Raw genomic sequence first — 27,207 nt, forward strand, 5'->3', positions numbered from 1 at the left:
TCCCCCCATCCTCACCCCCTCCCCCATCCTCACCCCCTCCACCCCATCCCCACCCCCTTCCCCCATCCCCACCCCCCTCCCCCCCCATCCTCACCCCCTCCCCCCCATCCTCACCCCCTCCGCCCTACTCCCCCATCCCCACCCCCGTCCACCCCATCCCCACAGCCCCTCCCCCCCATCCTCCCCCCTCCACCCCATCCCACAGCACCCCCCTCACAGACCCTGCACCCCATCCCCACACCATCCATCCACACCCCCTCCCCCCATCCTCACCCCCCTCCATCCCATCCCACAGCCCCCCCCACAGACCCTCCACCCCATCCCCACACCCCCCATCCACACCCCCTCCCCCGCATCCTCACCCCCGTCCACCCCATTCCCACACCCCCTCCCCCCATCCTCACCCCCCTCTACCCCATCCCTACAGCCCTCCCCCCACAGACCCTCCACCCCAATCCCGCCCCCCCCCCCACTCTGTGGGGCCTCACGGAGGTTTATTATAACCTGCCCGCTTTTCAAAATAACTAAAAATAAACCCGCATATTTAGCACTGTTGTTTATGGCCTTGTTAATGTGCGGCACGGCTTTTAATGATTGATGTATTTGTACTCAGAGGTTCCATTGTTTCTCGAGCCCAGCTGGACTCGTACCTTCTCTGCCCTCCCCACCCAAACACCACGTCGCGTATTGACTTCATTCGCCAGTTTGTGACCATTCTGCAAGTATATGGCGCCCCCTCAGTATGGACCATCCCGTCCTCCGCCCCCCTCCCCTGCATTTCGCTAATGGGAGTTGGGATTTGACTCCGGAATGGTGACTGTAACGTGCGCACAGCGGCAGAGTCGGTCCTGGTGGGTCGCTGCCCGCCAGAGGCCAGTGGGTGAAGCCAGTTCACTCAGAAAGTCGAACGGTGGGAGGTGGCGTTCTGCACGAGTCGATGCTGCGATCACAGTCCTCCGTCGTCTAAGGAATTGGATGTGGGAGCCGGGAGGGCTGGTTTAGCTCAGTGGGCTGGACAGCTGGATGGTGATGCAGAACAAGGCCAGCAGCGCGGGTTCAATTCCCGTACCAGCCTCCCCAAACAGGCGCTGGAATGTGGCAACTACTCTGTGTGTGTGTGTGTGCGTGTGAGTAACAGGACTGAGTGTGTGTGTCTGAGTTTGTGAGGTCAGTAGATCCCTCATGTCTGAGTTTGTGAGGTCAGTAGATCCCTCATATCTGAGCACTGACTGTGTGTGTGTGTGTGTGTGTAACAGGACTGAGTCTCCCAGCACTGACTGTGTGTGTGTGTGTGTGTGTAACAGGACTGAGTCTCCCAGCACTGACTGTGTGTGTGTGTGTGTGTGTAACAGGACTGAGTGTCTCAGCACTGACTGTGTGTGTGTGCAACAGGACTGAGTCTCCCAGCACTGACTGTGTGTGTGTGTGTAACAGGACTGAGTCTCCCAGCACTGACTGTGTGTGTGTGTGTGTGTAACAGGACTGAGTCTCCCAGCACTAACTGTGTGCGTGTGTGTGTGTGTGTGTAACAGGACTGAGTCTCCCAGCACTGACTGTGTGCGTGTGTGTGTGTGTGTGTAACAGGACTGAGTCTCCCAGCACTGACTGTGTGTATGTGTGTGTGTGTGTGTGTGTGTGTAACAGGACTGAGTGTCTCAGCACTGACTGTGTGTGTGTGTGTGTAACAGGACTGAGTCTCCCAGCACTGACTGTGTGTGTGTGTGTGTAACAGGACTGAGTCTCCCAGCACTGACTGTGTGTGTGTGTGTGTGTGTGTGTGTGTGACAGGACTGAGTCTCCCAGCACTGACTGTGTGTGTGTGTGTGTGTGTGTGTAACAGGACTGAGTCTCCCAGCACTGACTGTGTGTGTGTGTGTGTGTAACAGGACTGAGTCTCCCAGCACTGACTGTGTGTGTGTGTGTGTAACAGGACTGAGTCTCCCAGCACTGACTGTGTGTGTGTGTGTGTGTGTGTGTGTAACAGGACTGAGTCTCCCAGCACTGACTGTGTGTGTGTGTGTGTAACAGGACTGAGTCTCCCAGCACTGACTGTGTGTGTGTGTGTGTGTGTGTAACAGGACTGAGTCTCCCAGCACTGACTGTGTGTGTGTGTGTGTGTGTAACAGGACTGAGTCTCCCAGCACTGACTGTGTGCGTGTGTGTGTGTGTGTAACAGGACTGAGTCTCCCAGCACTGACTGTGTGTGTGTGTGTGTAACAGGACTGAGTCTCCCAGCACTGACTGTGTGTGTGTGTGTGTGTGTGTAACAGGACTGAGTCTCCCAGCACTGACTGTGTGTGTGTGTGTGTAACAGGACTGAGTCTCCCAGCACTGACTGTGTGCGTGTGTGTGTGTGTGTAACAGGACTGAGTCTCCCAGCACTGACTGTGTGTGTGTGTGTGTAACAGGACTGAGTCTCCCAGCACTGACTGTGTGCGTGTGTGTGTGTGTGTAACAGGACTGAGTCTCCCAGCACTGACTGTGTGTGTGTGTGTGTGTGTAACAGGACTGAGTCTCCCAGCACTGACTGTGTGTGTGTGTGTGTGTAACAGGACTGAGTCTCCCAGCACTGACTGTGTGTGTGTGTGTGTGTAACAGGACTGAGTCTCCCAGCACTGACTGTGTGTGTGTGTGTGTGTGTGTAACAGGACGGAGTCTCCCAGCACTGACTGTGTGTGTGTGTGTGTGTGTAACAGGACTGAGTGTCCCAGCACTGACTGTGTGTGTGTGTGTGTGTAACAGGACTGAGTCTCCCAGCACTGACTGTGTGTGTGTGTGTGTAACAGGACTGAGTCTCCCAGCACTGACTGTGTGTGTGTGTGTGTGTGTGTGTGTGTAACAGGACTGAGTCTCCCAGCACTGACTGTGTGTGTGTGTGTGTGTGTGTGTAACAGGACTGAGTCTCCCAGCACTGACTGTGTGTGTGTGTGTGTGTGTGTAACAGGACTGAGTCTCCCAGCACTGACTGTGTGTGTGTGTGTGTGTGTGTAACAGGACTGAGTCTCCCAGCACTGACTGTGTGTGTGTGTGTGTGTGTGTGTAACAGGACTGAGTCTCCCAGCACTGACTGTGTGCGTGTGTGTGTGTGTGTGTAACAGGACTGAGTCTCCCAGCACTGACACTATTTATAACATTATTGAGGGTCACAACAATCTGCCATTGCCTCATGGAGGAAGTTGCCAAATTGAGCAGTGCACAGAGAGCAGTGGGATGATCTGTTAATGAGAATGACTGTCCTGTGCAGCTCACTGCTGCATTGAGACTGCAATGAGATTCCAGGCCCCCAGCCACGGCCTTGACGTCAATGGAGAATGATCAGGCGAGAAGGGGCTCAAATTAATGTCCTGAGCAATACAAGTATAAATAGAGGCAAGATCAATCTTCAAAGTGGTATTCAAACGAATATGTTGCTCCTCCTGAATGTGCTCTGGGTAGAGTTCAAGTTGCTTATTCCCAACTCCTTCTGATCTACCTGTCATTCCGGCTCCTTATACCAGCTAATCAGATTAGAATAACCGATACCCGGGAGTGAGCTACAGACTGGAATCTAATCGAGGGGTTCGGGATGGTTTATATACAGAATAACCGATACCCGGGAGTGAGCTACAGACTGGAATCTAATCGAGGGGTTCGGGATGGTTTATATATAGAATAACCGATACCCGGGAGTGAGCTACAGACTGGAATCTAATCGAGGGGTTCGGGATGGTTTATATACAGAATAACAGATACCCGGGAGTGAGTTACAGACTGGAATCTAATCGAGGGGATCAGGGTGGTTTATATATAGAGTAACAGATACCCGGGAGTGAGTTACAGACTGGAATCTAATCGAGGGGTTTGGGTGGTTTATATATAGAATAACAGATACCCGGGAGTGAGTTACAGCCTGGAATCTAATCGAGGGGATCAGGGTGGCTTATATATAGAATAACAGATACCCGGGAGTGAGTTACAGACTGGAATCTAATCGAGGGGTTCGGGGTGGCTTATATATAGAATATCAGATACCCGGGAGTGAGTTACAGACTGGAATCTAATCGAGGGGTTCGGAATGGTTTATATATAGAATAACAGATACCCGGGAGTGAGTTACAGACTGGAATCTAATCGAGGCGTTCGGGGTGGTTTATATATAGAATAACAGATACCCGGGAGTGAGTTACAGACTGGAATCTAATCGAGGGGTTCAGGGTGGTTGATATATAGAATAACAGATACCCGGGAGTGAGTTACAGACTGGAATCTAATCGAGGGGTCTGGGTGGTTTATATGTAGAATAACAGATACCCGGGGGTGAGTTACAGGCTGGAATCTAATCGAGGGGTCTGGGTGGTTTATATGTAGAATAACAGATACCCGGGGGTGAGTTACAGGCTGGAATCTAATCGAGGGGTTCAGGGTGGTTTATATATAGAATAACAGATACCTGGGAGTGAGTTACAGACTGGAATCTAATCGAGGCGTTCGGGGTGGTTTATATATAGAATAACAGATACCCGTGAGTGAGTTACAGACTGGAATCTAATCGTAGAGTTTCAGTTGGTTTATATATAGTATTGCAGATACAGGGCTGGTTTAGCTCAGTGGGCCAGACAGCTGGTTTGCGATGCAGAACAAGGCCAGCAGCACGGGTTCCATTCCCGCACCAGCTGAGAATTTGGAATACGAATCTAATGTCGGTGTTCTCGGGGGTTAGGGGCTGATTACAAGTTGACTAAACCATGAGGTTTCTTTTCTCAAAGTGATTGTTGTTGGATTAGTAAGCTGCTCTGTATCCTGCTGTTTGGCAGTCTGACAATACTGCCTGATGTTGGTGTGTGACTCCAGTTCTGTGATGGGGATCGGGGGATTTTCCAGCCAGTGGAAAGTTCCTGTCCCATCGATGGTGCACCCACACCACATGTTTCCCAGTGGCCTGGGGTGGATTCAATGGGAAATCCCCTTGTCATTGGCGGGGCTGGAAGACCCCACTGCCGGCTAGCGGCAAGCTGTCTCCCTGTGGTGGTATGATTAACATAGCTGCCTGCCATTGGTGCAGAACACCGGCTTACCATTGGCCCTGGTCGGTCATGTGCCTCTCGACCGATTGGTTGAGACCAGTCGTGTGACGGCTCCCCGATTGGTCGAGAGGCTGAGTTAATCCCGCCTCCAGGGCGAGGTATAAATACCCAGTACGCCCGGCGGTCGTCCATTTATTGTAGTCGACCGCAGGGCTAACATCTAGCTTATTAAAGCCTAACTTTTGTACAGCAACTCGTCTCGCATTCAATTGATGGTTCATCACTCCCGATGCCGGGAAACACACATTCGGAAAACCCCCACGTACGTGGTTGCTGCAAATGATGTTTCGTGCAGTTTGTCCTTTGTGGACGCGATAAACCGACAGCTCTGTGGAGGGGCGGAGGTGACTATGTTGGTTGTGAAATATTATTGCTTATGTTTTTGCCTTTAATCCAGATGTGGTTCCTGATCCACCCAATGGTGCAGCTGTGGTGTCTGGAGTTACTGGTCGGACAGTGACGCTCGTGTGGAACAAACCAAAGAAACTTGACCCATCAATAGGTAACAATCGACATAGACCAGCGCATGATTAAGAGCATATGGTTTATACATATGTGTAAAATGTATCTGTTGGCCATAGACACATCAAACTATCCCAGGACAGGTACAGCACGGGGTTAGATACAGAGTAAAGCTCCCTCTATACTGTCCCCATCAAACACTCCCAGGACAGGTACAGCACGGGGTTAGATACAGAGTAAAGCTCCCTCTACACTGTCCCCATCAAACACTCCCAGGGCAGGTACAGCACGGGGTTAGATACAGAGTAAAGCTCCCTCGACACTGTCCCCATCAAACACTCCCAGGACAGGTACAGCACGGGGTTAGATACAGAGTAAAGCTCCCTCAACACTGTTCCCATCAAACAATCCCAGGACAGGTACAGCACGGGGCTAGATAGAGTAAAGCTCCCTCTACACTGTCCCCATCAAACACTCCCAGGACAGGTACAGCACGGGGTTAGATACAGAGTAAAGCTCCCTCTGCACTGTCCGCATCAAACATTCCCAGGATAGGTACAGCACGGGGTTAGATACAGAGTAAAGCTCCCTCTACACTGTCCCCATCAAACACTCCCAGGACAGGTACAGCACGGGGTTAGATACAGAGTAAGGCTCCCTCTACACTGTCCCCATCAAACACTCCCAGGACAGGTACAGCACGGGGTTAGATACAGAATAAAGCTCCCTCAACACTTTCCCCATCAAACACTCCCAGGACAGGTACAGCACGGAGTTAGATACAGAGTAAAGCTCCCTCAACACTTTCCCCATGAAACACTCCCAGGACAGGTACAGCACGGAGTTAGATACAGAGTAAAGCTCCCTCAACACTGTTCCCATCAAACAATCCCAGGACAGGTACAGCACGGGGCTAGATAGAGTAAAGCTCCCTCTACACTGTCTCCATCAAACACTCCCAGGACAGGTACAGCACGGGGTTAGATACAGAGTAAAGCTCCCTCTACACTGTCCCCATCAAACACTCCCAGGACAGGTGCAGCACGGGGTTAGATACAGAGTAAAGCTCCCTCAACACTGTTCCCATCAAACAATCCCAGGACAGGTACAGCACGGGGCTAGATAGAGTAAAGCTCCCTCTACACTGTCCCCATCAAACACTCCCAGGACAGGTACAGCACGGGGTTAGATACAGAGTAAAGCTCCCTCTGCACTGTCCGCATCAAACATTCCCAGGATAGGTACAGCACGGGGTTAGATACAGAGTAAAGCTCCCTCTACACTGTCCCCATCAAACACTCCCAGGACAGGTACAGCACGGGGTTAGATACAGAGTAAGGCTCCCTCTACACTGTCCCCATCAAACACTCCCAGGACAGGTACAGCACGGGGTTAGATACAGAATAAAGCTCCCTCAACACTTTCCCCATCAAACACTCCCAGGACAGGTACAGCACGGAGTTAGATACAGAGTAAAGCTCCCTCAACACTTTCCCCATGAAACACTCCCAGGACAGGTACAGCACGGAGTTAGATACAGAGTAAAGCTCCCTCTACACTGTCCCCATCAAACAATCCCAGGACAGGTACAGCACGGGGCTAGATAGAGTAAAGCTCCCTCTACACTGTCCCCATCAAACACTCCCAGGACAGGTACAGCACGGGGTTAGATACAGAGTAAAGCTCCCTCTGCACTGTCCGCATCAAACATTCCCAGGATACGTACAGCACGGGGTTAGATACAGAGTAAAGCTCCCTCTACACTGTCCCCATCAAACACTCCCAGGACAGGTACAGCACGGGGTTAGATACAGAGTAAGGCTCCCTCTACACTGTCCCCATCAAACACTCCCAGGACAGGTACAGCACGGGGTTAGATACAGAATAAAGCTCCCTCTACACTGTCCCCATCAAACACTCCCAGGACACGCACAGAACGGGGTTAGATACAGAGTAAAGCTCCCTCTACACTGTCCCCATCAAACACTCCCAGGACAGGTACAGTACGGGGTTAGATACAGAGTAAAGCTCCCTCTGTACTGTCCCCATCAAACACTCCCAGGACAGGTATAGCATGGGGTAAGATAGAGACTGAGCGTCCTCAGTCTCTGGGGCATTCCAAAGGTTCACCAACCTCTCGGTCCTAAATGGCCTACATGTCCTGAGGCTGGGACCCATCAAACACTTCCTGGGTTGGTGCAGCATGGAGTTAGATACAGGGCAGGAGTGTGTTGAGATTGAAGCTGCCTTCTGATGTGCGGATGAGGTGTTTATCACTCCCACCTTGTTTGAATATTGACGTGTATGCAGTCTGTTGTGCTTGAAGCTGACTCACTCACACATGAAACTATAAAGGGTGCCGAATTATTCCCTCCATCAACCACAGTTACGCTTTCTGCTTCTTATCTGCTTGTATGGAGCTTTTAAAATTGATCAGAAATCCATTGCAGCGAAATTAAGACCCAGAAACCTTTGTTGTATAAATGTATAAGCCGTGCCCCAATGGGTGACCTCATCTCCTATTCCCATTCTTTGTGAATTGAACACGTGATCCACAGACATTGCCAAGAGGGAGGGAGTGCTGCACTGTCAGAGATGCCATCTCTCAGATGGGATTTCGCCTGGCACAAATCCCGCTATATCCAGAGAATTCGGGGAGAGGCCCGAATCAGGATTAGCGGCAGATGCCAAACAGTTCCCGTATCTCCCAGCCCGCTGCAGCTGGTGTGACCAAGAGCTCACCCTCTGCTCATGGCTAATTTCTTTCCTTTTAACCTCATTAGTTTTTTTTAATTTAGAGTACCCAAGTACTTTTTTTCCAATTAAGGGACAATTTAGCATGGCCCATCCACCCACCCTGCAGATCTCTGGGTGAGGCCCACACAGGCACGGGGTGATTGGACAAGCTCCACATGGACAGTGACCTGGAGCCGAATCGAACCTGGGTCCCTGGTGCCGTGAAGCAACAGTGCTAACCACTGTGACGCCCTATTTTAATTTCATTAGTCAGATTAATGTTGAATGCAGCGGCCTCCTGGTATTCTTCCTTCCCCCTTCCTCCCCCCAATCAGGACGAACCCCCCGGGGTGCGTATCAATACTGGTCCTTATAAGCGGGGACCAGACTCCATGGACTCCGAGGGGGAGCGAGGAGGTGAGATCCCCTCTCCACTTATCCCCAGGGAGCACAAGGGCACAGCAGCCATCGTGGGGAGGGGCGGGGGTGCAGAGGGGGGTGCGCGGGCTAGGGCCCGGGCTCAGGCTGCGCTGGAGTAGGCCAGGTCGAGGGTCTCCAGCATGTCTGTCCTACTATCCTCTCACAGGACAGAGCCATTCTGCAGCCTGTCTGTCCTACTATCCCCTCACAGGACAGGGCCATTCTGCAGCCTGTCTGTCCGACTATCCCCTCACAGGACAGAGCCATTCTGCAGCCTGTCTGTCCTACTATCCCCTCACAGGACAGAGCCATTCTGCAACCTGTCTGTCCTACTATCCCCTCACAGGACAGGGCCATTCTGCAGCCTGTCTCCCCTACTATCCCCTCACAGGACAGAGCCATTCTGCAGCCTGTCTGTCCTACTATCCCCTCACAGGACAGAGCCATTCTGCAGCCTGTCTGTCCTACTATCCCCTCACAGGACAGGGCCATTCTGCAGCCTGTCTGTCCTACTATCCCTTCACAGGACAGAGCCATTCTGCAGCCTGTCTGTCCTACTATCCCCTCACAGGACAGAGCCATTCTGCAGCCTGTCTGTCCTACTATCCCCTCACAGGACAGAGCCATTCTGCAGCTGGTCATCCCTACTATCCCCTCACAGGACAGAGCCATTCTGCAGCCTGTCTGTCCTACTATCCCCTCACAGGACAGGGCCATTCTGCAACCTGTCTGTCCTACTATCCCTTCACAGGACAGAGCCATTCTGCAGCCTGTCTGTCCTACTATCCCCTCACAGGGCAGAGCCATTCTGCAGCCTGTCTGTCCTACTATCCCCTCACAGGACAGGGCCATTCTGCAGCCTGTCTCCCCTACTATCCCCTCACAGGACAGGGCCATTCTGCAGCCTGTCTCCCCTACTATCCCCTCACAGGACAGAGCCATTCTGCAGCCTGTCTGTCCTACTATCCCCTCACAGCACAGAGCCATTCTGCAGCATGTCTGTCCTACTATCCCCTCACAGGACAGAGCCATTCTGCAACCTGTCTGTCCTACTATCCCCTCACAGGACAGGGCCATTCTGCAGCATGTCTCCCCTAATATCCCCTCACAGGACAGAGCCATTCTGCAGCCTGTCTGTCCTACTATCCCCTCACAGGACAGGGCCATTCTGCAGCCTGTCTCCCCTACTATCCCCTCACAGGACAGGGCCATTCTGCAGCCTGTCTGTCCTACTATCCCCTCACAGGGCAGAGCCATTCTGCAGCCTGTCTGTCCTACTATCCCCTCACAGGACAGAGCCATTCTGCAGCCTGTCTGTCCGACTATCCCCTCACAGGACAGAGCCATTCTGCAGCCTGTCTGCCCTACTATCCCCTCACAGGACAGGGCCATTCTGCAACCTGTCTGTCCTACTATCCCCTCACAGCACAGAGCCATTCTGCAGCCTGTTTATCCTACTATCCCCTCACAGGACAGAGCCATTCTGCAGCCTGTCTGTCCTACTATCCCCTCACAGGACAGAGCCATTCTGCAGCCTGTCTGTCCTACTATCCCCTCACAGGACAGAGCCATTCTGCAGCCGGGCTGCCCTACTATCCCCTCACAGGACAGGGCCATTCTGCAGCCTGCCTCCCCTACTATCCCCTCACAGGACAGAGCCACTCTGCAGCTGGTCATCCCTACTATCCTCTCACAGGACAGAGCCATTCTGCAGCCTGTCTGTCCTACTATCCCCTCACAGGACAGAGCCATCCTGCAGCCTGTCTCCCCTACTATCCCCTCACAGGACAGAGCCATTCTGCAGCCTGTCTGTCCTACTATCCCCTCACAGGACAGGGCCATTCTGCAGCCTGTCTGTCCTACTATCCCCTCACAGGACAGAGCCATCCTGCAGCCTGTCTGTCCTACTATCCCCTCACAGGACAGAGCCATTCTGCAGCCTGTCTATCCTACTATCCCCTCACAGGACAGAGCCATTCTGCAACCTGTCTGTCCTACTATCCCCTCACAGGACAGAGCCATTCTGCAGCCTGTCTCCCCTACTATCCCCTCACAGGACAGGGCCATTCTGCAGCCTGTCTGTCCTACTATCCCTTCACAGGACAGAGCCATTCTGCAGCCTGTCTGTCCTACTATCCCCTCACAGGACAGAGCCATTCTGCAGCCTGTCTCCCCTACTATCCCCTCACAGGACAGAGCCATCCTGCAGCCTGTCTGTCCTACTATCCCCTCACAGGACAGAGCCATTCTGCAGCCTGTCTCCCCTACTATCCCCTCACAGGACAGAGCCATTCTGCAGCCTGTCTATCCTACTATCCCCTCACAGGACAGAGCCATTCTGCAGCCTGTCTATCCTACTATCCCCTCACAGGACAGAGCTATTCTGCAGCCTGTCTGTCCTACTATCCCCTCACAGGACAGAGCCATTCTGCAGCCTGTCTGTCCTACTATCCCCTCACAGCACAGAGCCATTCTGCAGCTGGTCTCCCCTACTATCCCCTCACAGGACAGAGCCATTCTGCAGCTGGTCTCCCCTACTATCCCCTCACAGGACAGGGCCATTCTGCAGCTGGTCTCCCCTACTATCCCATCACAGGACAGAGCCATTCTGCAGCCTGTCTGTCCTACTATCCCCTCACAGGACAGGGCCATTCTACAGCCTGTCTGTCCTACTATCCCCTCACAGGACAGAGTCATTCTGCAGCCTGTCTATCCTACTATCCCCTCACAGGACAGGGCCATTCTGCAGCCTGTCTGTCCTACTATCCCCTCACAGGACAGAGCCATTCTGCAGCCTGTCTATCCTACTATCCTCTCACAGGACAGAGCCATTCTGCAGCCTGTCTGTCCTACTATCCTCTCACAGGACAGAGCCATTCTGCAGCCTGTCTATCCTACTATCCCCTCACAGGACAGGGCCATTCTGCAGCCTGTCTGTCCTACTATCCCCTCACAGGACAGGGCCATTCTGCAACTTGTTGCTTGGAGAGGCATTTCACTCCCCTTAAAATTTCAACGGCTCTGTGGTTTCACTGTTACAGTTTGCCTGCTTTTATCCCTTTGTTTTTGATTGTTTACATTGAATTTCACACCCGAATTACTTTTATAAGCCTCTTGATTGACAGCTGAAGGCTATCGCAAAGGAGGGTTTTTGTTTTTATATCACTCCAATGTCCATTAACAGTTTGGAGCAGGTGTGCTATCTGCAATTTTTGTACGGTGGGATTTGTGTCCTCTGAAGTGCTTCCTGGAAATATATTTTTCAGACTAGGTCCTTTTCTACTTGATATTGATCAGCAGAGCTGGGCTGGAGGTACTTTTCCACCATAGAATCAACTGTCACCACTCAGACATGAAGGTGCAAGGGTTCCTCAATGTGGACCATCTCGCAGCCAATGTTGAAATAACTGGATAATAATAACAATAATAATCTCTATTGGTGTCACAAGTCGGCTTACATTAACACTGCGATGAAGTTACTGTGAAAAGCCCCTAGTCGCCACACTCCGGCGCCTGTTCGGTTACACAGAGGGAGAATTCAGAATGTCCAATCCACCTAACAGCACGTCTTTCAGGACTTGTGGGAGGAAACCGGAGCACCCGGAGGAAACCCACGCAGACACGGGGAGAACGTGCAAACTCCGCACAGACAGTGACCCAAGCCGGGAATCGAACCTGGGACCCTGGCACTGTGAAGCAACATTGCTAACCACTGTGCCACCCTCTTGCATAGATGTGATTACCGTACTGGAGGACTCAGAGGCCTTTGTACCCCCCGGGTGATCAGGGACACGGCGTGCTTGCTTTCATCGGCCGGGGGGTTGAGTATAAGAATTGGTAAGTCATGTTGCAGCTGTATAGAACCTTAGTTAGGCCACACTTGGAGTATAGTGTTCAATTCTGGTCACCACACTACCAGAAGGATGTGGAGGCTTTAGAGAGGGTGCAGAAGAGATTTACCAGGATGTTGCCTGGTATGGAGGGCATTAGCTATGAGGAGAGGTTGGATAAACTCGGTTTGTTCTCACTGGAACGACGGAGGTTGAGGGGCGACCTGATAGAGGTTTACAAAATTATGAGGGGCATAGACAGAGTGGATAGTCGGAGACTTTTTCCCAGGGTAGAGGGGTCAATTACTAGGGGCATAAGTTTAAGGTGCGAGGGGCAAGGTTTAGAGGAGATGTACGAGGTAAGTTTTTTACACAGAGGGTAGTGGGTGCCTGGAACTCGCTGCCGGAGGAGGTGGTGGAAGCAGGGACGATAGTGACATTTAAGGGGCATCTTGACAAATACATGAATAGGATGGGAATAGAGGGATACGGACCCAGGAAGTGTAGAAGATTTTAGTTTAGACGGGCAGCACAGGCTTGGAGGGCCGAATGGCCTGTTCCTGTGCTGTACTTTTCTTTGTTCTTTGTTCTTTGGTGCCTTTGAATTGCCCCCTGGCACGCTGGTAATACCAACTTCACACACACTGACACACACACTGACACACACACTGACACACACACTGACACACACATTGGGCGGAATTCTCCGCTCCCGCGCGTCATCGGGAAGGCTGTCGTGAACTCGGCTGAGTTTCACGACGGCCTCGGAGGCCGCTCCTCGCACCCTATTCACCCCCTGCAGGGGGCTAGGAGCGGCGCTCCGTAAATCAAGGCAGCATGCCAAGAATGACCCGACGGCGGCGTCTAAGTGACGTCAGCCACGCATGCGTAGGTTGGCCGGCTCCAACCCGCGGATACGCGGCTGACGTCACGACGGCTTCCGGCTCCAACCCGCGGATACGCGGCTGACGTCACGACGGCTTCCGGCTCCAACCCGCGGATACGCGGCTGACGTCACGACGGCTTCCGGCTCCAACCCGCGGATACGCGGCTGACGTCACGACGGCTTCCGGCTCCAACCCGCGCATGCACGGTTGCCATCTTCCCCTCCGCTACCCCGCAAGACGTGGCGGCTTGATCTTGCGGGGCGGCGGAGGGGAAAGAGTGTGTCGCTTGGAGATGCCGGCCCGACGATCGGTGGGCACCGATCGCGGGCCAGTCCCCTCCCGAGCACGGCCGTGGTGCTCAATCCCCTCTCCACCCCCCACAAGCCACAAACGAAGATTTGGCGCCATGTTCACGACAGTGACCAGGTGTGGTTGCCGCCGGCGTGAACAGGTCGGGAACATCAGGCCGCTCGGCCCATCCGGGTCGGAGAATCGCCGATCGCCGTGAAAAATGGCGAGCGGCGATTCTGCGAGCGGTGGGGGGGGGGGGGGGGGAGGGGGTGAGAATCGCGGGGGGTGCCAGGGCGGTGTGTCGTGCGTCGCCCGGCCCTCCCGCGAATCTCCCACCCGGCGTGGGGAGCGGAGAATTCCACCCATTGGCACACACATTGTCGCACACATTGGCACACACATTGGCACACACATTGGCACACACACTGACACACACATTGGCACACACATTGGCACACATTGGCACACACATTGTCACACATTGGCACACACATTGGCACACACATTGTCACACACATTGGCACACACATTGGCACACACATTGGCACACACATTGGCACACACATTGTCTCACACATTGGCACACACATTAGCACACACATTGGCACACACATTAGCACACACATTGGCACACACATTGTCACACACATTGTCACACACATTGGCACACACATTGTCACACACATTGGCACACACATTGGCACACACATTGGCACGCACATTGTCACACACATTGGCACACACATTGTCACACACATTGGCACACACATTGGCACACACATTGGCACACACATTGTCACACACATTGGCACACACATTGGCACACACATTGTCACACATTGGTACACACATTGTCACACACATTGGCACACACATTGTCACACATTGGCACACACATTGGCACACACATTGGCACACACATTGGCACACACATTGGCACACACATTGGCACACACATTAGCACACACATTGGCACAAACATTGGCACACACATTGGCACACACATTAGCACACACATTGTCACACACATTGTCACACACATTAGCACACACATTAGCACACACATTGGCACACACATTGGCACAAACATTGGCACACACATTGGCACACACATTAGCACACACATTGTCTCACACATTGGCACACACATTAGCACACACATTGTCACACACATTGTCACACACATTGGCACACACATTGGCACACACATTGGCACACACATTAGCACACACATTGTCACACACATTGGCACACACATTGGCACACACATTGGCACACACATTGTCACACACATTGTCACACACATTGGCACACACATTGGCACACACATTGGCACACACATTAGCACACACATTGGCACAAACATTGGCACACACATTGGCACACACATTAGCACACACATTGTCACACACATTGTCACACACATTAGCACACACATTAGCACACACATTGGCACACACATTGGCACAAACATTGGCACACACATTGGCACACACATTAGCACACACATTGTCTCACACATTGGCACACACATTAGCACACACATTGTCACACACATTGTCACACACATTGGCACACACATTGGCACACACATTGGCACACACATTAGCACACACATTGTCACACACATTGTCACACACATTGGCACACACATTGGCACACACATTGTCACACACATTGTCACACACATTGGCACACACATTGGCACACACATTGGCACACACATTGGCACACACATTGTCTCACACATTGGCACACACATTAGCACACACATTGTCACACACATTGTCACACACATTGGCACACACATTGGCACACACATTGGCACACACATTGGCACACAGGTGTATACCAGGTAATATGTACAGAATTGCGTTGACAGGGTTCACTTTGCTACGTTGGAGTGCCCATTGGTAACACGCACAGTCAGTGAGGTCACAGCGGGAAGACCGTGAGCAGCACATGCCCCACGTTTGCATCTGTTGCTTCAGTTGGGTGAACCGCCTCACCAGGTGCACAGAGCCAGGAATTGACAATTGCCCATCTATAAACACATGAGAAATCGGAGCAGCTGTAGGCCATTCAGCCCATCGAGCCCACTCCATGGCTGATCTACTTCAACACCATCCCCTGCACTATCCCCACATCCCTTGAAGCATTTGCTATTTAGAAACCTAGCGATGTCAATGACTGAGTTTCCAGAGCCCCCTGGGATAGAAAAGATGCAGCACCCTCAGAGTGAAGAGATTCCAACCAGGGGGAAACAGCATCCGAGTATCTAGCCAGTCAAGCCCTGTAAGAAAGTGATATCTTTGAATGGGATCACCTCTCATTCTTCTAAACGCCAGAGACTAAAGGCCCAGTCTATTTAATCTTTCCTCATAGAACAATCGCTCTCTCCCAGGGATTAGTTTGGTGAACCTTTGTTGCACTCCCTCTGTGGCAAGTAGATCTTTCCTTAAGTAGAGGCCAAAACTACAGTCAAGACTCCAGGTAACTAAGGCTCTGTACAATTGCTGTAAGACATCTTTGCTCCTGTACCTGAATCCGCTTGTAATAAAGGCCAACGCACTCGAGTGTGTCACCCAGTGAAGGCCCTGCTCTTATGTTTCAGATCCCTCTGCGTTGACCTATGTCATTCAGAGCCAGGTGCTGGGAGCAGCTCAGTGGCACATCCTGAAGGCCAACATCAAGGACACTACCTACACTATTCAGTCGCTGAACAAAGGCATCCAGTACCTGTTCAGGGTCCAGAGCGCGACGTCGAAAAGCTGCAGTAAACCCTCCCCGGTCTCTGAACCCATTCAGTTATTGGACAGAGGTAAGACAGGATGACACCTTTACTCTAAAGCAAGGTTGCTGACTGAATGAAACAGAAGACGACAGCCGAGTGGCCCAATGAAGGCCATTGAAAAATGCGAACAAGGCAATGGGTTTCATTTGTAAGGGGTGGAATGAAAAGTAAGGAAATTATGGTAAATTTATGTTGGACATCGATTCAACCACTCGGAATTACTTTGTCCCTGCCACAATCCTTTTGGCAACGCTTCGAACAATGGCATTGACTTGGCCTGTTTGAATTGGAACAAAAGCTTGGCGGGTGACTGCTGCCCAACGCCTCAACCAATCAGAGTCCACTTGCCAATCAATCAGCCCTCTTTTTCTAATGCAGCATAAATGGCCCTTCCCTTGGAAATTTGGTATTCTTGTGTTTGCTCTGATGAGTGCGAGATGAAAAGCTTCGACAATTAGTTTTTTTTCAGGTTCTGTGCTGCAAAGTAACCAATTTTAAAAATGTATATTTCATCCATAGCTCGACTTTTTTTTGCCCGTGAGAAGGTATTGATGAGTTGGCTTCCTGAAGCGTGGTTCCCGTGGTGTAGAGTCCTGGTCTCCATGTTTCAAAAGGGGTCCAGAGGCAGCGGAGAAAGTGCAGAATAGATATTGTGCCAAAACTGAGAGCGTTACCTTTCAGTGAAGATTGAACAGGAGTGTTCTTTTTTTTTAGAAAATATTTTATTGAGGCATTTATAGTTTTAACATTCTTAACATTCTAAACATAGAAATCCAACACACGCAAAAACCTCATAATAACATACCCAACTCTCCCATCCCCAAACCCTAACTACCCATACATTAGATTCCCTGCCCTTACATAGTCACTTCCATGCCTCCCCTTTCTCCGCACCCTCTCTCCCCACCCCTTCATGCTGATGGTCAATTCTCCTTGAAGAAGTCGATGAACCCCCCCCCCCCCCCAGCCTGGGCTCCCAGATCCTCCGACACACCAAATATTGCCACCTCTGTACCCGGAGTCACCCTCCCTTCCAGGACCTGTGACATACCTTCTGAGAATCCCTGCCAAAATCCCCTCCGCTTCGCCCAAAACATTTTTACATGGTTCGCCGGACTTTCCCCGCGCCACCCACACCTGTCCTCCACCTCCTCAAAAAACCTGCTCGTCCGGGCCACAGTCGTATGAGCCCCGTGGACCACCTTGAACTGGATCAGGCTGAGCCTGGCGTGAACAAGAGTGTCCTGAGGGGTGACCTGATGGGGGGGGGGGGGTCTTCAGGATTAATTGGGTAAATATAGTAAAGATGACATCATCGTCAGAGCACTAATACAGATTGACACTGGCAGCGTCAGCACTAAGTGAGCGCTGCATAGAAACATTACCGTGCAGAAAGAGGTCATTCAGCCCATCGTGTGTGCAAGAATCTAGCGTTCACTTTCCAGCACCTGGACCCTGGCCTCGGAGGTTCCAGTGCTTCAGATACAGACCCAGGAACCTATTAAATGAGTCGAGCGTTTCAGCCTCTGCCGCCAATTTAGGTGAATTCCAGACGTCCACCACCCTCTGGGTGAAAATGTTTTTCCTCGCGTCCCCTCTAATCCCTCTCCCCGTCACCTTAAATCTGTGCCCTCGGAAATTGGTCCCTCAGCTCGGGGAAGCAAGTCCTTCCTGTCTACCCTGTCTCGGCCCCTCATCGTTTTGTGAACCTCAATTAGATCACCCCCTCAGCCTCTCCTATTCTAAGGAAAACAAACCCCGCCTCCTATCCAATCGCTCCTCATGGCTGCAATTTCCAAGCCCAGGCTACATCCTTGTAAGTCTCCTCTGCCCTCCCTCCAGAGCAACTATGTCCTTGTTGGTGACCAGACCCGTACCCAAAGCTCCACCTGCGACCTAATCAGCGTTTTAGACATTTCCAGCACTGCATCCCTGCTTTTGTATCCAATACCTTGCCCAATGAAGGAACGCACTCCATATGCTTCCCTTCCCACCTTGTCCACCTATCCCGCCACCTCCAGGGACCTGCGGACACGCACTCCAAGGTCTCTCACTTCCTCGACCCCTCTCAATATCCCCCCGTTTAATGCGTATTCTCTTGCCCTCCAAATTCATTCCCTCACATTTTCCCAGAGTGAATTCCATTTGCCCATCTCTCTGCCCACTCACCCAAACCATGGATATCATTCTGGAGTCGACAGACATCCTCTTCACTGTCAACTACACGGCCGATTTCTGTGGCATCTGCAAATTTCCCAATCGCGCCTCCCACCTTAAATCATTAATATCGGCAACAGACAGCGATCGCCCCAATACTGAGCCCTGCGGAACACCACAGAAACTGTTTTCCATTCGCAAAAACATCCACCAACCACTCCTCTTCATTTCCCGACACTGAGCCAATCTTGGATCCAATTCACCACCCTCCCCTTTATCCCACAGGATCTTATTTTTCTGATCGCTCTTCCAGAAATCCTCTGGGGTTCGGAAGAAACAAATAAAATTATTTGACGACTTGTCACAGATGGATATTGAGAGGCCCTGGCTGGAGAGTCTTATATTAGGGGGGTCATATTATCAGGATAAACAGTACCAGACTAGACCCCAACAGATTCTAGGGTACTGACCAGAAACCCCAATATTTAATTTAATTTGTAAGACTGTGCAGAATGGATACCTCGCTCCAGGAGTGATTCCATACACAAATACAGATGTGGTGAACTAAAACAAACTTTACTATTAACACGGCGTTAAAATAGCTTTAGCGTCATACAAGAAAATAGCTTAGAATTGCCCATTAAACAACGCTTAACAATAAAATGAAACACTAACTGCTATCTTTTATCAGCACTCAAGCAAAACCCATCTCTGGTCAAAGTCCACTTTTAAATACACTTAGCCAACCCAGGAATACTTGCAGTAAAGAGAGGTCTTGGATGAAATGCATTGAGAGAGAGATCCTGCAGGAGCCAGCTTGCAGATTCTTGCCTGTGTCAAACTACTGTTTAGCCTGCCAGCCTTTTCAGAAAGTGCTGTTCTGTTCACAGAAGCCCCTTGCGAGATTCAGCAGCCTCGTGGCGACACCAAGTCGGGCACGACGGGGCCACCGAATCACGGCCAATGTCTCTAATCCACTCCCCAGGGAACCTTCTTCATACAAACAAAATTCCATTAGCCCAACTTTACAATCCTTTAATTGCACCTCTTGCAGCTGTCTTACAAACCAGGATTTTTACAAACAGCAGTCAGACACATACTATAACTCAGACGTTTAACCCTTACAGCACCAATACATATAATACAATATCTCAGAAATTCCCAAATTCATCAAAATATGCAATTGTTGAATACATTTAATACCGAGATTGATCGATTTTTGGATACTAAAAGGAGTCAATGGATATGGGGATGGATAGGGAAATGACTTTGAGGTTAAAGGTCAGCCACGATCCTATTGAGGAGGGGCCGAATGGCCTAATCCAGCTTCAATTGGTTGTGTTTTTTTTCTATCACACTGTTTAAAAAAGATCAAAAGAAAGATACATTTATTTAACTCCTTTCACAATGTTTTAATGCACCAGAGTAGCAGGGTAGCACAAGTGGTTAGCACTGTGGCTTCACAGCGCCAGGGTCCCAGGTTCGATTCCCCGCTGGGTCACTGTCTGTGTGGAGTCTGCACGTTCTCCCCGTGTCTGCGTGGGTTTCCTCCGGGTGCTCCGGTTTCCTCCCACAGTCCAAAGATGTGCAGGTTAGGTGGATTGGCCGTGATAAACTGCCCATTCGTGTCCAAAAAGGTGAGGAGGGGGTTATTGGGTTACGGGGATAGGGTGGAAGTGAGGGCTTAAGTGGGTCGGTGCAGACTCGATGGGCCGAATGGTCTCCTTCTGCACTGTAGGTTCTATGTTCCAGTGATGGTGATCGTATTAAATTTCTCCTCCAGAGTGCGGTACATTTAAAATGTTTGAAGTGTAGTCGCTGTTGGGAAGGAGGGAAACGCCGCAGCCAATTTACAAGCTGCAAGTTCGCACAGGCAGACAATCCATTTTAGTGATGTCAGTTGAGGGATAAATAGGGTGCGATCTTTCACAGCCACCTGTGATCTGAGCTGATAGCCTTATCTGAAAGACGGCGGCGTTAACAATGCTGCACTCCTTCGGCGCAGGACCGAGGCTGTCGGCCTGGATTACCCGTTCAGCCTTTTACGGGTTTGAACCCGCAGCTGTTGGACTCAGGTTGGGGATGCGACCCGCTGAGCGGAGACAGATTGGGGCGACCCCCCCCCCCGGCTCGTGCTTGGACTCACTCTCTGAGCTTTCCTCTTCCACCCACAGGCTCGTATTTGGAGGAAGCTCCGTGTTTCATCGACAAGCCGGACATTGTCTATGCTGTGGAGAATCAGAGCAGCTGTATCACCTGTACGCTGAATTATGTGCAAGCTGACGTCACGTGGTCAAGGTACCAGGAAATGCTGGTCTGCTGTGTGAATGAGCGCTGTTACAGATGGGCTATACCAGCTTTCCAATGTCGCTATGTATCCACTCTTTTAGGGTCAGTGAGGTCCCTGTTTTAGTGTCGTGGTTCGGCCAGCATTTGTTGCCCATCCTTAACTGCCCTGGAGAAGTTGATGGAGAGCTGCCGCCTTGAACCACGGCAGTCCGTGTGGTGTAGGTACACCCACTGTGCTGTTAGGGAGGGAGTTTGGAAGGTGCTGTCTAAGGAACCTTGGTGAGTTGCTGCAGTGCATCTAGTAGATGGTACACACGGCTGCCACTGTGCGTCGGTGGTGGACGTTCGAATGTTTGTGGAAGGGGAGCAATCAAGCGGGGCTGCTTTGTCCTGGATGGTGTTGAGCTCCTTGAGTGTTGTTGGAGCTGCGCTCATCCAGGCAAGTGGAGAGTATTCCATCACACTCCTGACTTGTACCTTGTGGACAGGATTTGGGGGAGGGGTCAGGAGGTGAGTTACTTGCGCAGAATTCCCAGAATCTGACCTGCCCTGGCAGCCACAAACAGATAGACACTAAACACCGGGCCAGGGAACTGAGGCGAAGGGAACGAGGGGTGTGATGGATACTGGATGTAATGGCTGGATCTTCCTCGATTTTAATTTCATGGTGACTGGTTATATAGTCACCTTTCGCAGAGTAACATTCCCTGTGGCGATTCACAGGAACACCCATTAAACTAAATTCCACATTCCACATCTCCGCAATAGGAGATATCGAGTCAGGTGACCAAAAGTTTGGTCAATGAGATAGAACCTAAGGAGTATCTTAAAGGAAGAGAGCGAGGGGCAGCACAGTGGCGCAGTGGTTAGCATTGCTGCCTCACGGCGCCGAGGTCCCAGGTTCGATCCCGGCTCTGGGTCACTGTCCGTGTGGAGTTTGCACATTCTCCCCGTGTCTGCGTGGGTTTTGCCCCCACAACCCAAAAAGATGTGCAGGTGAGGTGGATTGGCCACGCTAAATTGCCCCTTAATTGGAAAAAAATAATAGGGTATTCTAAATTATAAAAAACAAAGGAGGAGAGAGAGGCAGAGAGACGTCGGCGATTAGGGAGCGGATACCAGATCTTCGGGTCCAGGCAGCTGAAGGCGTGGCCGCCAATGGCGGTGATTAAAATTGGGGATACTCAAGCGCATATTTGGAGTTGCGCGGAGATGTGGCAGAGCTAAGGGGGTGGAGGAGATGTCAGAAATAAGAGATTTGAAACCCAGGGTGGGAATTTTTAAAGCGAGTTGAAATGAAATGAAATGAAAATCGCTTATTGTCATGAGTAGGCTTCAATTAAGTTACTGTGAAAAGCCCCTAGTCGCCACATTCCGGTGTCTGACCGGGGAGGCTGGTACGGGAATCGAACCGTGCTGCTGGCCTGCTTGGTCTGCTTTAAAAGCCAGCGATTTAGCCGAGAGAGCTAAACCAGCCCCTGTGGTAAGTCAGTGTAGATTAGCGAGCACAGTGGGTGATGGGTGAACGGGACTTGGCGTGAGCCAGTTCCTGGGCAGGAGAGGTTTGCATCAGTTCCAGTTTACAGAGGGTGAAAATTGGGAAGCCAATCAGAATATCATTGGAATAAGCGAGTCTAGGGGTGACAAAGGAAAATTGCTTATTGTCACGAGTAGGCTTCAAATGAAGTTACTGTGAAAAGCCCCTAGTCGCCACATTCCGGCGCCTGTTTTGGGGAGGCTGGTACGGGAATTGAACCCACGCTGCTGGCCTTGTTCTGCTTTACAAGCCAGCTGTTTAGCCCACTGTGCTAAACCAGCCCCTGCGAGTCCTGTTGCATGTCAAGTGAAGTATCGCCCGTGGAGCGGGCCCTGATTTGAGGAGTTCCCCAGCCAATGAGGTCTAGTGATCCAACCGTGCAGCTTCCTTAGAAACCCGAAATGCCGGAACCTTGTCGAAGTCTGGTTGTTGAGTTTACGTCTCCCTCTCCTGCTTCATTACCGGTAGGAACGGCGTAGAACTGACCAACAAACCTCGAGTGTACGAGCTGAGCATGCCTGACGATGACCAACACATGCTGAGGATTGTGAAGGTGGGAAGAGCTGATGTGGGCGAGATTGTCGTCACGGCCAGCAACGATCACGGCAGAGACACCTGCAGAATAGCTCTCCTCCTGGCTGGTGAGAATGACCTCTCATTGTTTACCTGCGGATATTGGTCACTGTGCGAGGGGGTGTGGCTGGGTTGATCACACCGCAAAGTAAGAAGGATTTGCATTGTTACAGCATCTTCCAAATCCTCAGGACATCCCAAAATGTTCTCCAGCCAACCAAGTGCTTTTTGAAGTGCTACCAAGTTGGTAACTTCAGGAACGCAGCCGTGCACAGCACGATCCCACGGACAGCTGGATAATCTGCTGTTTACTGAAGTTACTAAAGAGTTTGGCCAGAACATTAGGGACAATTTTCCAGTTTATCTTCAAAATAATGACCGTGGGGTCATATGCATTCAACCAAGAGAGTCAAAAGATGGGGTCTCTGACAATGCAGCACTCCTTCAGCGCTGGACGGCACGGAAGCACAGTGGTTAGCACTGTGGCTTCACAGCACCAGGGATCAAGCTTCGATTCCCGGCCTCGGTCCCTGTCTGTGCGGAGTCTGCACGTCCTCCCCGTGTCTGCGTGCGTTTCCTCCGGGTGCTCCGGTTTCCTCCCACAGTCCAAAGACGTGCAGGTTAGGGTGGATTGCCCTTGGTATCCAAAAAAAGGGTAGGTGGGATTACAGGAATAGGGTGGAGGTGTGGGCTTAAGTCGGGTGCGCTTTCCATGGGCGGTGCAGACTCGATGGGCCGAACGGCCTCCTTCTGAATTGTAAATTCTATGAATTCCATGATTCTATGGGGAGCAGGCTGGGTTGGGAAGCTGGGAGGCTGTTCGAATACCCCAACAATACCCTCCTTCAAGTGAGGAATCAGAACTGGCACAGTGTGAACGGGGCAGTTAATCTGAAGCCCATGGCTGACCCTCAAATTGTACATTTTTAACCAGACTCCCCTTCTCTTTCAGAGGCACCGCGGTTTGAGTCCATCATGGAGGATATAGCGGTGAGCCCGGAGGAGACGGCAAGGCTGGCTGTCGTGGTGGAAGGCAAACCCCTACCAGACATCCACTGGTACAAAGTAAGAGCCAGCACTCTGAGTGACCTGTGGATTGGGGGGGGGGGGGCGTTGAGGAGAACCTCACTACTCCTTCCTTGAAGGTTGCGCAAGTGGGCAAATCGATGGCAGATGCAGTATAATTTGGATAAGTGTGAGGTAATTCACTTTGGAAGCAAAAACAGGAAGGCAGATTACTACCTGAATGGTTGTAAATTGGGAGAGGGGGGTGTGCAGCGGGACCTGGGTGTCCTTGTGCACCGTTCGCTGAAGGTAAGCATGCAGGTGCAGCAGGCGGTAAAGAAGGCTAATGATATGTTGGCCTTCATTGCGAGAGGTTTCGGGTATAGAAGCAGGGATGTGTTGCTGCAATTGTACAGGGCCTTGGTGAGGCCACACCTGGAGTATTGTGTGCAGTTTTGAACAAAAAACAAAGAAAATTACAGCAGAGGAACAGGCCCTTCGGCCCTCCCAGCCTGCGCCGATCCAGATCCTTTATCTAAACCTGTCTCCTATTTTCCAAGGATCTACTTCCCTCTGTTGCCGCCCGTTCATATATCTGTCCAGATGCATCTTAAATAATGCTATCGTGCCCGCCTCTACCACCTCCGCTGGCAAAGCGTTCCAGGCACCCACCACCCCCTGCGTAAAAAACTTTCCACGCACATCTCCCTTAAACTTTCCCCCTCTCACCTTGAAATCGTGACCCCTTGTAACTGACACCCCCACTCTTGGGAAAAGCTTGTTGCTATCCACCCTGTCCATACCTCTCATAATTTTGTAGACCTCAATCAGGTTCCCCCCTCAACCTCCGTCTTTCCAACGAAAACAATCCTAATCTACTCAACCTTTCTTCATAGCTAGCACCCTCCATACCAGGAAACACCCTGGTGAACCTCCTCTGCACCCTCTCCAAAACATTCACATCCTTCTGGGAATGTGGCGACCAGAACTGCATGCAGTACTCCAAATGTGGCCTAACCAAAGTCCTATACAACTGTAACATGACCTGCTGACTCTTGTACTCAATACCCCGTCCGATGAAGGCAAGCATGCTGTATGCCTTCTTGACCAATCTATCGACCTGTGTTGCCACCTTCAGGGTACAATGGACCTGAACTCCCAGATCTCTCTGTACATCAATTTTCCCCAGGACCCTTCCATTGACCATATAGTCCGCTCTTGAATTAGATCTTCCAAAATGCATCACCTCGCATTTGCCTGGATTGAACTCCATCTGCCATTTCTCTGCCCAACTCTCCAATCTATCTATATTTTGTTGTATTCTCTGACAATCTTCCTCGCTGTCTGCAACTCCACCAATCTTAGTCTCCTTAGTCTCCTTTTGGTCTCCTTCTCTGAGGAAGGATGTTCTTACTCTCGAGGGAGAGCAGCGAAGGTTTACCAGACTGATTCTAGGGATGGCGGGACTGTCATACGAGGAGAGATTGACTAGGTTGGGATTGTTCTCACTGGAGTTCAGAAGAATGAGGGGGGATCTCATAGAGACTTATAAAATTCTAACGGAACTAGACAGGGTAGATGCAGGGAAGATGTTCCCAATGGTCGGTGTGTCCAGAACCAGGGGTCACAGCCTGAGGATTCAGGGTAAACCATTTCGGACAGAGATAAGGAGACATTTCTTCACCCAAAGAGTGGTGAGCCTGTGGAATTCATTACCACAGGAAGTAGTTGATGCTAAAACATTGAACATATTCAAGAGGCGGCTGGATCTAGTACTTGGGGAGAATGGGATCAAAGGCTATGGGGAGAAAGCAGGATTAGGCTATTGAGTTGGATGATCAGCCATGATCGTGATGAATGGTGGAGCAGGCTCGAAGGGCCAAAGGGCCTCCTCCTGCCCCTATCTTCTATGTATAATCAATCCAGGTCATAATGACCTCAGCCAATGGTTGACCAGGATCTTCCTACCCAAACTGACCATCCAGCCAATGACTGACCAGGATCTTCCTACCCACACTGACCTTTCAGCCAATGGCTGACCAGGATCTTCCTACACAAACTGACTGTGCAGCCAATGACTGACCAGGATCTGTCCTACCCAAACTGACCGTCCAGCCAATGACTGACCAGGATCTGTCCTACCCAAACTGACCGTCCAGCCAATGACTGACCAGGATCTGTCCTACCCACACTGACCGTCCAGCCAATGGCTGACCAGGATCTGGCCTGTTGGATGGTCAAATGGAGGGTGAATGACTTTGCCATCCCTGTTTATTTTGAAGGATGATGTTATGCTGGTCGAGAGCAATCACCTGTCCTTTGTGTACGATGACAATGAGTGTTCACTGGTTATTCTCAACACGACGGAATCCGACAGCGGAGTGTACACCTGTACTGCAAAGAACTTGGCTGGAGAGGTCTCCTGTAAGGCAGAGCTCACCATTCTGAAAGGTAAGAGCCATTCCTCATAATTATCCGAGAGTATTGAAGCATTACTATCAGAATGAGAACAATAAACAAGTACTTCGTGATTATTATTTCCAGACAGCAAATTATAATCCTCCTTCAGGTGCCATGTTTTGAGGGGATGTTAGTGAGCATAATCCACCAGTAGATCGGTCCACGATTATATAAATGACATAGATGACTAAGTGAGGAGTAGGATCAGTAAGTTTGTGGAAGACCCAAAGATTGGCCGGTTGGTTAACATTGAGATTGAGAATCTTGGGTTACAGGTAGATACAGACGGGACAGTCAAATAGGCAGAAATGTGGCTGATGGTGTCATTCATTGAATATTTCCTTGCACCAAAATTCAATACAAATCCAACATGACCTCCCTGCTTTTGTAGTCTATTACTGAGATTGGGGCAGCACGGTAGCACAGTGGTTAGCACTGCTGCCTCACAGCACCACGGACCAGGGAACAAAAACAAAACCCTCGGGAGGATATTTATCTTCACCGTCTGCACCCTTCCCACTGACGTCAGAGGTAGGGCATCCAACCGTTACAAATCAGCCTCCACCCACTCCACCAGACTGGCCAAGTTAAGTTTATGGAGCGAGACTTCAGTCACGGCCCACCCAGATTCCCAGATGCCGAAAGCTAGTCCCGGCTGGACACGAAACGGCATCCTCGGCAAATCAGCTCCCCTCCCCCCAAG

The 27,207-nt window shown here is 51.1% G+C and overlaps 1 protein-coding gene across 1 annotated transcript in view; it reads left to right on the forward strand.

Annotated features, from left to right (window-relative positions):
* The window catches only part of spega (striated muscle enriched protein kinase a), a 462,850-nt gene that overhangs the window by 315,441 nt on the left and 120,202 nt on the right, over window positions 1–27,207 (forward strand). The window contains exons 11-16 of the mRNA XM_038790314.1: window positions 5,461–5,565; window positions 16,304–16,510; window positions 20,815–20,938; window positions 22,935–23,107; window positions 23,992–24,104; window positions 26,327–26,495. Coding sequence (XP_038646242.1) covers window positions 5,461–5,565; window positions 16,304–16,510; window positions 20,815–20,938; window positions 22,935–23,107; window positions 23,992–24,104; window positions 26,327–26,495 — 891 coding nt within the window. The remainder of the gene's footprint in view (window positions 1–5,460; window positions 5,566–16,303; window positions 16,511–20,814; window positions 20,939–22,934; window positions 23,108–23,991; window positions 24,105–26,326; window positions 26,496–27,207) is intronic.

This window comes from Scyliorhinus canicula, chromosome 2, assembly GCF_902713615.1.
Source record: "Scyliorhinus canicula chromosome 2, sScyCan1.1, whole genome shotgun sequence".
Classification (NCBI taxonomy): Eukaryota; Metazoa; Chordata; class Chondrichthyes; order Carcharhiniformes; family Scyliorhinidae; genus Scyliorhinus; species Scyliorhinus canicula.